Raw genomic sequence first — 12,257 nt, 5'->3', positions numbered from 1 at the left:
ACTCCGCGGCACTCGCTCAGCGCGCCTCGCACCCTCGCACGGAATATGGCACGTGCTTGTCAGCAGTCGCACTCTGCTGGCTTTTATTGGCCCGCTTTATGAGCAGCCCTGTAAAGCCCACTTCAACGTGTACTTGGCAGTGATTTGAATAGTTTTTACACCCCGTGAATGAGCTGAGGCACTAGTCCATGATGGCCCGATATACACTTGTTTATCATTGGCCTGGTTTTATCTTGCGTGAACCGTGTGGTGGCTGTGTTGACACGAGGGCACCTCGTTCACCGTCGTTATCGTCATCGTATTTGTCACGATCATCATCGTCGTCATCATTACCACCGTCACATTTATTTTGGGAGAGTTTTCTCTTCTTGCCTCTCAATGCAGCACAGGTGCCGAATATAAGTGTTGGAAGAAAAGTCAATTTTTTTTACCAACATGGCTAAACTTATCATTTTTATGCAGATTTTTCTTTTTTATGCAGATTCATCCTTTTTTCTCCAGAACTTTCCACAACTGTCTTTCAGCCAATATGTGAGTGACCTCCCAGGTGCGTTTGGATGTTACCTGACGTGGCCCTTAGCAGATCTTGTTTAGACCACCCACAGGAATGCCTCATCCACGCTCAACGCAAACACAGACCACCAGCTAAGCTGACTTCACGTGGCCTCAAAAGGGCACCTAGCTTGGTACAACTAGGGCGGTGACATCACCTCCACTTCGTGACGTATAGTGGCTCTTGTTCCTATGCGTTTGCGTTCACAATCGGCGTGACGAGAGTATATATTTAAAAGAATCACATTGCGTATAATTTTCTAGTTTTCTGTTTGAGTGTTAATGTGATGATGGCGCTTTGAGTGGCAGATTTGTGCCAGACAGGCACCTCGTGTGTAAGCAAACGTAAAATTTACGTGACTTGACGATTGACACGTAGCAAAACACGTCGATTAAAATCATCAGATTCAATCGTCCACTCCTTGTGGGCTATATAAACAAATACGATTTATGTAAACTTATATCCCTGGCCTTCGTTCCAGAACAAACAAGACAAAAATCCCCATCTTTAACCTATACAGACTGTTGGGGCAAGTGCTGTTAGCGACCAGCACCTATGAAGTTCGGCAAAGCACACGAGGCTGGTCAGCACCAGGCTCGGCCGCCTTTGTCTCCCTAGTGGCGATATTTTACACACTGCATCAGGGACTCACTTGAGGCTGAGTCGGCCTAGGGGCAGCCCAGCACCGTCACCGATGTTGGTGACCGTGAGCGGGAATCGAACTCGGGTCGCCGGGTTCGTAGCGTAGCGCTAACCGCTCTGGAGCGCACGCGGGCGCGCACACAGACGCACTCTTTTACGGGATCCCCCTGTGAATAATGAAGCAAGCCGTCTCGCTCGCCGTAGCGAGAAGGTCCGCGAGCGTGAATTATTCACCAGCGGCGGCTCGGGAGCGGCCCGAGGTCGCCGCTGGTGGGCAGCGCGGGTCGCGAGGCCCCGACGACTCTGCCGAGCGTCACGTGACGAGTGTGAGGCTTCTGGCCGGCCTGGAGGCTGTGTAACAGCCGCGTTGGGAGTGGCACCCCGCCGATCTCAAGCATTCGCCGACACAAGCCGGCTCTCATGTTCACACCGCTTATTCCGTTTTTATTTATTTTGTGCTTGTGGTCTATTTGATATCGGATTGATATTTTTTTTGCTCACATATTTTCCACCCCTTTTTTACCTTAGGATGTAATAATAACGCGTAGATTAATATACAGCGTCGTCGTTCATGCAAATTGCATCCCGAACGATCTATGAGGAACCGCAGACAGAGCTGGAAGGCAGCAACACCCAGACGACGAGCCGACGCTACCAAAAATTGACCCAAGCTCTATGGTCCTATACATATTAAGATGTATTCAGCCAATTAAGCCTTTCCCGTTCCGAGACGTCTGAAAGTCGCATGGTGGGGATCCCGCGAAGGCCCGCATCCCGTGAAGGCCCGTGTCCCCTGAAGGCCCACGTCTCGCGGAACGCGCAAGCGGCTCAGCGTAAATTGTATTTAGAGAGGCGTAGGAGCGCCATTGTTTTTAAAGACATCGTCTTCACCGCAGAGAACCGTAGCGACGCGATAGCTGGCACCAAACTGTGCCGCACGCCCTCCCGCGTGGCCTTGTGGGAGCCTCGGTATGTCTTCCAACCTGAAGGCGTACCTATAAAGTTATTTATTTATTTTATAAACATGGGAAAGTGTTAATGAGTTTGCATACATTCCCGTATCATTTCTTCTACTCTCCACTCATGGTCGTGACTGGCAGGGTTCATGAAATGAGAGGGCCTCGTATTAGGGATCACTGGATGCACTGGCCCCTGCCATGGTAACGTTCAACACTGGCCCAGGGTCACCAGTGTGCTGACTGCACCAAGATCTTCCCCGGATCACTCTTGCACAAAAACTCTCGATCACTTTGAGACCCATCTCGCCTGGTATGGAGGAGGTCGTGGGTTCGATCGCAACTCTGATGCCTCTATATTTGAAGTCTGCGGTGTTTTCCCTGTGGTCGTGTGGATTTTTCTCCGGGTCCTCCAGTGTTTCGCTGCTATAAATTTCCACGTGATAAACCGCCACTTCATCGGGATATAATTTGTGGCCAGATCGCATCTGAAAAAGAGCCATATAGCTCAAGTGGGCCTTACCTGGTTGATCGTTTTTTAGTTTATATAATGTACATAGAGGAAATGGATCTGCGCCGGCTCAGAGCTGCAATTTCACAAGACGCATGGCACCCACCTTTGCAGTTAACATGCACAGGTGACTAACTGATGAGTGCAACGTGGCAGCAATAGGTCAAACATTGCAGCAGTGCCGAGCTCTCCCCGGACTAGTTCCGCTCTCACGCTGCCTGGTTATTCTGTGAAGCTGCGGTGGAATTCCGTGATGCTGTTCCATGATGGAGGAAGCTCTAGAGCAGCCGCTGGAGTTTTGGTTCTTCATTGATTGTTGGGTTGGATCACGTTGGTGATCACGTAGGTGATCACGTTGGTGATCACGTCGGTGATCACGTTGGTGAATGGGTAGGTGATCACGTTGGTGACCACGTTGGTGACCACGTTGGTGATAACGTTGGTGATCACTTAGATGATCACGTTGGTGATCACGTCGGTGATCGCGTTGGTGATCAGGTAGGTGATCACGTTGGTGATCACGTTGGTGATCACACCTCAATAACGTCCCTTGTCATCGCTGGAAGTCGCTCAAGCCCTTTGGGACCAATGCGCTGGACCTGGAACAGTGCGGATTCAACCCCATTGAAGCCTGTAGAGCTGAATGAAGTTCAAAGGAATTCACAAACAAACGCCTTGTTGTGAAAGACCCAACGCAGAAGATCCCTGGGTTTGATCTTCTAAACCATGGCACTGTGGTCATCCAGAACAGACCGTACAATGTATAACGACGCAATACCCGATCCACAAATACAAAGACACCACAGCGATGATGATGCACTACTCCCGCTGCTCCTGACGCGGTTGTTATCTGGGCTTGACCACCTGAATGCGACATTGTAGTTGTTGATCTGCATCCACATCAGCCGCCAAACGAAAGAAGAAGACTTAGGTAAAACGTGTGGCAACTGCCGGATTGGTACCGAAGCGACAATTAATTGACACGTTTGCTCACGTGTGACAACTTTGTCAATTGGTTGCGTCGGGTGGAGGGAGGGCTCACGACACACAACTTAACTCACTCGCGCGATTCCGAGACAAAGGTCATGCTCCGGATCGTGATGCTTGCCGCGAAGTCCTGCCGCGCGTCTCAGAGTGACTGCCGCTCCGGCGTAGGCCGCGAGCCCTCTCCGCCCATGCCGCCCGCGGTGGCAAAAAAAAACCTGAAGCCAGCGTTGTGCTGCTACTGCTGCTGCTGCTGCCACCTCAAACGAGCCTCAACGTGCAGCCGCCGCCGTGATCCTCACAGTCGCTCGCAACGTCCGTACTGTCCAACTTCGTTCACGCCCTACGTAGCCAACCGCAGCTAATCGGAGGGCTCAGAAGGGCGCAAGCTGCGACCGCTTCCAACCGCGGTGGCCGGGCGGAACAGGCCAGGCCGCGTGTGTGCGCTGCCTGCCCGCACGCTCGCGCGTTCGTGTGCTCGAAAGAATGCTCCCTTTGAAGTAATAAGCCCAGCGAACGTGGGCAGCGTAATGCCCGTCCGCAGCGCTTGATCCCCGCACCGCTTCTTTGTGTCCCCTGTCCCATTGATTTCCTTCTCTGTCGCTCTTGAGACTTCGTCTCGCTTACCTGCGCAGCTTGTAAGGAACACTTTATCCCAGCGTCAGCTATCCTGGCTGTCACTCCGCCAACTTTTTGGCGAAGCGATGAAGATGGCGCGGAGGAGTTGGTCCGGGCAAAGTTCTGCGACTCGTTATTTTCAAAAGCGTATGGGATGGCAGAGGAAAATGGAGCACCCAGATTAAATCCATGTAGAGAGGAGATACCGCAACATTTTCACACGGATAGATGCAAGAATCCATTGCGATACTGACTTCTCCTGCCCAGCGGTGTCTCAGCATCAAGTCGATCTCATTTCTCATTTCACCATTTGGGCTTCTCCACGTTCAATCTCATCATTCCTTCTTTTCGAAGGAAAAAAAAATCATAAATTCGTTTAATATTCCCGGGGGCTTCAAAACCCCTGGTTGGACGACGCTCACCTCTCCCCTTCTTGGACCTGACCTTGGAAGAGGCCACGCAGGGGAGGGGTCGTCATGGGCAGGGGTGCAGCTATGGGGGGAGGCACGTGCGCATAGGGGCCCAGTTGGTGGCAAGGGGGCCCCGAATCATGAAGATAAACTAGCCCTGATTACCGCGTCTGGGCATCGCATCAATAGAGCAGAACAACGTTGCGTGATCCACCCCCTTTGAGGGAATCCTAGAGCAATGGCCGTGAGTATTGTAACCTTTAAATCTTTGTGTTATTAATACCATCACTGTGCGACTGTCTTCCTCTAAACCCAATTCACGGTGCAACTAAAACAATTTATACAGGATACTTATAGCCTAACATATTATTGTTATACGGGGTGAAAAACATCGGTAGCTATTTCAGTCAAAGTGAGTCGGAAGAGAAAGAAGGGGGGGGGCCCACAGTCAGATCTTGCATAGCCCCCCACCCTCCCACAGTTGAAATCGGTCGTTGCGCCCCCGGTCATGGGGTTACAGCAGTAGCACAGCAGCAGCACAGCACAGTGCAACAGCAGCACAGCAGCAGTAGCACAGCACAGCAGCAGCACAGTACAACACAGCAGCAGCACAACAGTAGCACAGCAGCAGCACAGCAGCAGAAGCACAGCACAGCAGCAGCACAGTACAGCACAGCAGCAGCACAGCAGCACAGCAGTAGCACAACAGTAGCACAGCAGTAGCACAGCAGTAGCACAACAGCAGCACAGCACAGCAGCAGCACAGCAGCAGCAACACAGCACAGCACAGCACCCACTCTGGCCTTGAGCCCCTCCCTCACCCCCGCCCGACCGGGGGGTGGGGTGGGGTCACGCAGGGGACCGAGGCAGCGAGTGACCGCTTGTTTGTGGAGGTCGCGGTGGGCCACCCGCCAGGTTGGCCCGCAGCATCAGTGGGGGGGGGGGGGGGCTTCAATTCCTCGCTCGAGTGTCAATATTATTTTTTCACCATCGTGCCCAGCACTCGGAGGACCGCGGTGTCAATGGTCACAGCGTAAGTTGACACAGCCATAACTACGGGAGCTTTTTTTCCAGTATCCAAAATGATGTAAAATGAGAATGGGTTTTACGCTGTCTGACAATACTAAGAAGAAACTATCCTTATTTTTCAGCCGTAAAAAGTGCTCGCAAAAAAAAGATTTCGTATCATCTGAAGGGAAAAAATGGACCTTCCGTACTCACCCAGATCAGTGACTGCTTTTAAAATTGCAAACATTTTCCTCGCACACATTTCCCTTAGTTGGTGGCTCACCGTGTTTTAATTTAAATGATCATAGCAGCCTGGTTGGGCACTGGAACCGAATAGTACGAAGACCATTGATGAGATCTAAAGTTTACATTTTTTATTTTTCTTATTTTGAACACTATATATGTTGTTTGTCTCTTAACTGTGATTCTTAAATGACAGAATCAGAATATTTATACAGGAGGAATCCGATGAGCTATGAAGCTCTTTTTCGCAGATTTTATTGCTAGTTTTAACGTTAGCTTAACACACACTTGGTCCGTGATCTCCAGTTACCTGGGTGAAAAGTTTTGTATAATCCTGGGCAGCTCACTCAACAACGTAATTAACTAAAGTACACGTCTGTCTGTGCAAGAGCCTACGTGTGCATCCTCGTGTGCGTGGTCTGTGCCATAATACGGAATAACCATTGCATCTGCCCTGACTAACGTGCGGAGCCATTTGATTGAAAATTCCAAAAGTCGTCTCACTTCGCGAGGGATCAACAGCGGTTAGAGGCCGGCTCCGAGGCCCCGAGTCATTTTTCACCCAGCCGGTAATTCGATTCCCGTCGTCGCACACGAATGTTTGTGGGGAGTTACCAAACGTCAGCGCCATCTCTTGTACATCGATATTAAACGTCCCGTTCAAGTATTATTATTATGTTTTAGTCCAAAATACTTCACGGATTGCCTCCTTCTGTGTAGAAGGGAACCGCTGTTGAAATTCCACACACATCAGGGAAGGGCCCTCGAACGTCCTAAAGATTGTCAGCGACTTACTTAACCTACTTGCTGTACTGATCTGGGCCGTGATCCATCCATTCCTGCTTGCCTAATCAGTGGATTGTCCCAGTGATTAATTCACAAAACTAAGCTGATCTGCACCACATTCAAAGTTTTAAAATGCTTACAAACAAGTTTCTAAATAAATAAGCGGACAATAAAGTCTCCCGCACCCCTCCGTCCCTCTCCACGTGCAAGCAACAAAAACGTATTTTGTGTACATGCCATCGGCCGTAAACAGCCTTCTGGCAAGTGCACAATTCTATCAACGTTGATTTCAAGACGAGCAAAACTCAGCACCGGTTTCAACACAACAGTGTTCATCAGCAGAGTCACGCTTGCTTGAATCAATGCCAATCTTACGGGCAACTTTAACTAAGCTGCGTAAAAAAATATTTTTTATCAGTCTTTGCAAATACGATGAAAGTATCGCTCGGTGGCCCAACGCCATTTACAGTTTTCTTTTGTTTATTAAAGATCCTCTAAGATCTTCTAGATCACGCGAGTGTCTTTACCCATGTACACACGCTGCGAGTGTGCGCGTGCTGTGACATGTCTGGCAACCGAGGCGTCACACCTTGCTCAGGTCTTGTTTTTCTTTTGGAGAGCGGTTGTTTCTTTTGTGCGACGCAAAAAAACGTTGCGCGACTTCCTCACACGGCCGGTCAGTTGTCCAAGCTCCGTTACGCCTTCTCACTTGCACACACGACGCGTCTCAAGAACAGCGGCGCGAAATCTACGATCGCCGTGTGGAGCCTTTTACGGTGTAAGACGAACGCAGCGACACGCGACGCCATGAACCGTCACCTGTCAGAGGAAATACAAATACCCCGGCGCGATTGACCACGTACCACACGCGGACCGCGTGCCCGGCGTGTTAGAATTTACCCGCTGATGAGCGTGCTCAACCGTTAGGCTGACTGGCCTTCGACGAGGCACCGAGACGTTCGACATCCACGGGTATTGCTTGACACTCACTGGGGCTCGCCAGAAGGCCGTGACTGCCTTGCGCGCACCGCTCGCTACACACAGAGGCGAGGACACGGCACATAAGCCGCAGCGACCCTGAGATTCGAATAAATGAATAGTGTATTCGCTACTTTGGAGAGGCTTATAAGCAAGACTCTTTTAACGGTAGATATTGCTGAAACGTTATTTCAGCGAACGGCTCTTCACGAAAGGCACGACGCAGTCGGGGAGACGTGGATGGGTTTCATCATCGCCGCGCTCATCAGTGATACATCGAAAGTCACGGACTGCTATCAAATGATATACAAGTGTGTGCACCATGGTATTGCGCTGTGTATATTTTCAAAACTTTGCCAATGGCTGGGGCTCGGACTTTAGGGGACGGTCTCTTTGAGGAGCAGCATATTTGCACGTCGATATTTCTGTCCCTTTCTGAATGTTGGGTGTCATTTGGGAATCCCTAAAGCACCTTGAGATGTAATCCTACCCCAAGACTTGACACCTCGCCTCGTGCAAAACACAGACGACAAAGACCCCCCCCCCCCCCGTGAATAGCCCTGGCAGACTGTTGATGCAAGTGTTGTTAGCGAGCAAGGCTCAAGAAATGGGTGGGTTTGCCAGCACCACGCCCGGCCGCCTTTGCCTCCGCGGCGGCCGTGTTTTACGCACCTCACCAAGTTACTCATTCGAGGCCGAGTCGACCTAGGGGTGGCCCAGGACCAGGTTCGGACAATCCCACCGTGCGAGACTCCCCCCGGCGCCCCCCTCCCCCCAGGGATCCGTCGTGCCCCCCCCGCCCGCGCCGTGGTGTCTCGCTTCAGTGGTGACGCCGTCCTCACCTTTGCACCCCCCCCCCCCCCCCCCTTTGCAAAGCGAATCGACAAAGGTGAGCGGAATGTGCCCAGCGCCAAGTCGCAAAGCGAGCCGGGGGCTGACACTGCCGCCGCCGCTGCCGCATCAAGGCCCTCCCCTCCTCGCCACACCCACGGCCTCCACCCCCCCGCCCCCCCCCCCGTCAAAGTTAGCGCGACGCTTCGTCTATTTACCCACTCGCCGGTTGCTAGCGCACGGCCGTGTTAGAGACGAGGGGGGGGTGGTGGTGGCGGTGGTGGTGGTGGCAGCGGTTCCGTGCCCGCGAGAGCGCGCACCACGCTCGGCTCGCTCCGGGGCCGCGTCCGACCCGCGCAAGCGCCAGAGAGCACGCTCGCCGGCACCGTCGCGTCGAACGCCGCCTACCAAGATGAGTGGCGTGATGACCCCGCCGTCGCCCGGCAGCTCGCTGCTCGTGATGCACAACTTCCGGCAGATGGACGGCCGCTTCAAGCAGCTCCAAGGTGCACGGCGTGCCCCCCGTGCGCGGGCAAGAACCCCACTCCCCGACACGGACACACGTTCCCGCTCAATGACGATCTTTTTCTGCTCAGTTTGGTCGTCCGACGGTTTTTACCAGAGGGCAACTGACGGTACCAGCGTCGTCGTGATAACAGATGATGCGGACGAGAGATTTGGTGTTATTTTAGAATGGATTTCGAATGTTTTTGTTTAATGTGTAGGTAAAATGTGATGATTATTGCTCCAATGTCTAGGTGTATGTGTGTGTTTATTGCGCCGAGTGAAGAGCGAAGTAAGCGCGTGCTCTATTCACGTGTACGCCTTTAAGCAAATGCAGAGGTTTTTTGTCTTTGAGTGATTCCGAAAAGTCTCCCCCCGGAGGACACGAAGAGTTCTTGAGACGCTCTCGGAGCGCTACGCACCGCTGGCCAATCGGGGGTAAGCTGCGGTGCCGTGAGCTGTCGTCGTTGTTGACCCACCGGCATTATCCCCTTCAGGGTCGCCGCTTCACGGGTGATGAATGGATGCATCATGGGTATTGGTTTTGTGAAGCAATGTCATCGTTGGCGTCGTTGAGCGATGAGTGAAGAGGGAGAGGACCGATCTCCATGGATGGGAGGGGCTCAGCTAGCCTGGTTGTACGAGCCACAGGCCCCGGCCAGGTGAATGTCTACATTCTGCCATGTGTGTGTATGTATGTCGAACCTCTTTAAGCACCGTCCGTAGCCAGCCATGCTAATCGGAGGTGCTGTGTAAATGTGTGGGTACTCTGTAAGTGTGTGGGTACTCTGTAAGTGTGTGGGTACTCTGTAAGAGTGTGGGTACTCTGTGCGTGTATTGTCCGTGGTATAAGATCAGCCAATGATTGTGTTTGCGCAGTCGCAGTCTTATGCGCCAATTTTTCGTTTACAATTATTTAGTTAGTGTCTTTATATATATTTGCAATACCATCTCGAGTTATATTATTTTCATGAAGAGTGTGAAAACGTAGTTACACCCCCCCCCGCCCCGATAGGATTAATTTCCCACCTCATGTATAATGAGGTCGACTTCTCACGTTGCAGTCAGAAGGGTAAATTATTCAAGGTCGCCGTTAAAGGTTTGTCGAGCATCCTGTCACTCTACAGCCCGTGGGGTTCTGTCCGACGGGTTACGACGCAGCACACTCGAGGACCTCGTTAAATTAAACGGGGGGTTGGGGGGGGGCTGGCTTTAGCACCGTGGATTACGCGATTTCAGTTTAAATTGACGATTGCATTTTTGTTGTGGCTCTTTGGGGGAGTTGCAGCACCATCGTCTTGGTAACGCGGCGTGGGTTATTAATGAGGCTATCCGAGTTGACCGGGCTGATGCGCTGGAGATGGTGGGGAAGTAAAATATAGATGATTAAAGCTAAGAACTATTTTTATTTTACCAGGTAAGGCCCACTGAGCTCTTTAGATCTGTTTCAGAAGCTACCTGGCCACAAATGGTAACTCAACGAAGACCGGAGCGAGATGGCGTGGTTCTTGTTGTTGTGTGGCGCTGCCTTTATACAAACAGCTGCGAGGCGGGCAAAGCTCCAGGCTCGGGCAACATCACCCGGAAATTTATAACAGCCAAATACTCTAAATGCACGTTTTTAAGTGTGGAGGGAAAAACCAAATATACAGCAGGAGTCAGGATTGGGATCAAACCCACGACCTCCTGTATACCAGGCGAGGTAGTTAACATCTCCTAGCCACCGCGGCAACCCATGGAAGTGTTTTGCTCGCACATGTTGTTTCATCCCTACGGGCCGAGCGGCCCGGCCCTCGGTGTGGACAGCCTCCCGTCTCACAGCGAGGAGTCCTGACCCTGCGCGCCCACTCGCTACGGTGTGCCCCGCGTCCTTGCGCAAGCCGCGTCACTCGGCGCTTTGTAAGACAAGGGTCGGTGGATCGCATAGATTTCCGAGACTCTCGAAGCCTCTGGGCAGGAGATAGCGGTACGGAGAGTAGGTCTGCGAAGCCGCATACGTGAACATTTTGGGTATCCGCTTGTTGTGTGATAACTTTGCAAGGAAAATTAACAAAACGATGATCGTGATGTAATGATACTATGCAAAGAAGGACGATACGATTATTTGATCTCCGAGTTGAATAAAGGATGACCGTGAGCCCACATATCGCACGATATATATATCGTAAACTCGCCATGTCTCGGCAAATGAAGTCGACATCCAAATTCTTTGCGTGCATGATATGTCCACGATACGTAGGCATATAGATATGTAAATATGTTGAACTTCGTTCGCACCATATACAGCCAACCATGCTAATTAGAGGTGATATTTCCACGATATTTAGGCATGTCATAAACTTTAAAAATATAAACTTTTTTATTTTACCAGGTAATACCCACTGAGCTATACAGCTCTTTTTCAGAAGCAACCTGATCACAAACGATAGCTCAACAAAGTGGCTTATTGTGTGGACATTTATAGCAGCTAAATCCTCTAAATGCACGTTGATTCTAAATGTGGAGGGAAAAACCGGACCACTTGGGAAAAAATCCACGCGACCATGGGGAGAGAGACATGCAAACTCCAAATATGCAGCAGGCGTCAGGGTCAAGATCAAACCCACGGCCTCCTGCATACCAGGCGAGCGAGTTAACATCTCACCACCGCGGCACCCCATGCATGTGACTGAGCTACCTTCCCCCATCAGATCGAGAGACTGGATTTAATATTTAATTTCATGTCTCGTTTGGAATGTGTCTGGCTTCTTTGAGCTTCCTCCCACGATCTGTCTTGGTCTGTCACGTTCGCTCCATCAGCCCCAATGTCAGAGCATGTAATTTTCAAGAGGGATGCATAGTCTGTTAATAATTTCGTCTTTATTTTTTGGGTCTTTCAGTAAAGTTACGTAGATGGTTCAAAGAAAATAACAAAAAACTACGACGTTTCGATCAAAACACGAGTGATCGTCATCAGGAGGAAAGAGGAGGAAAGCTCCTGAATGCAGACTGTTTTATAGGGTGTAGTCCTAGGGTCATAAACAAAATGGGCGGGGCTAGTGATGTTAATGTGAGAGATTAGCATGTTAATGTAAGATCGCAGAGCCACCGCGATGCAGAGGTCGGCATCCGTAGGTGGCCACGTTGGTGCGAGAAATTCAGCCTGCTAAGTTGAAATTGGAGAGCCGAAGCCACGGGGAAAAAATTTGAAATTTACATCGGAAGCTGGCAGGAAGGAGACATCACAGCCAGTT

The 12,257-nt window shown here is 51.0% G+C and overlaps 1 protein-coding gene across 4 annotated transcripts in view; it reads left to right on the top strand.

The window, feature by feature from the left end:
* LOC116947147 (spectrin beta chain, non-erythrocytic 1-like) overlaps nt 1–12,257 on the top strand; it is a 175,982-nt gene that overhangs the window by 45,704 nt on the left and 118,021 nt on the right. For 2 of the 4 annotated variants that reach the window (XR_012945592.1, XM_032962584.2), the window contains exon 1: nt 8,827–9,026. The exons of the other annotated variants lie outside the window; for them this stretch is intronic. Coding sequence is in view for 1 of the 2 variants with exons in the window: in XM_032962584.2 (XP_032818475.2) it covers nt 8,933–9,026 (94 nt within the window). In the remaining variant the exon portion in view is untranslated. Of the gene's footprint in view, nt 1–8,826; nt 9,027–12,257 lie in introns of those variants that run through there. 4 annotated transcript variants of the gene reach the window in all.

The sequence above is a fragment of the Petromyzon marinus genome, chromosome 29 (assembly GCF_048934315.1).
Source record: "Petromyzon marinus isolate PM22_M1 ecotype Great Lakes invasive population chromosome 29, UKy_Petmar_22M1.pri1.0, whole genome shotgun sequence".
Classification (NCBI taxonomy): Eukaryota; Metazoa; Chordata; class Hyperoartia; order Petromyzontiformes; family Petromyzontidae; genus Petromyzon; species Petromyzon marinus.
This window is presented reverse-complemented; position numbering and strand designations above follow the sequence as displayed.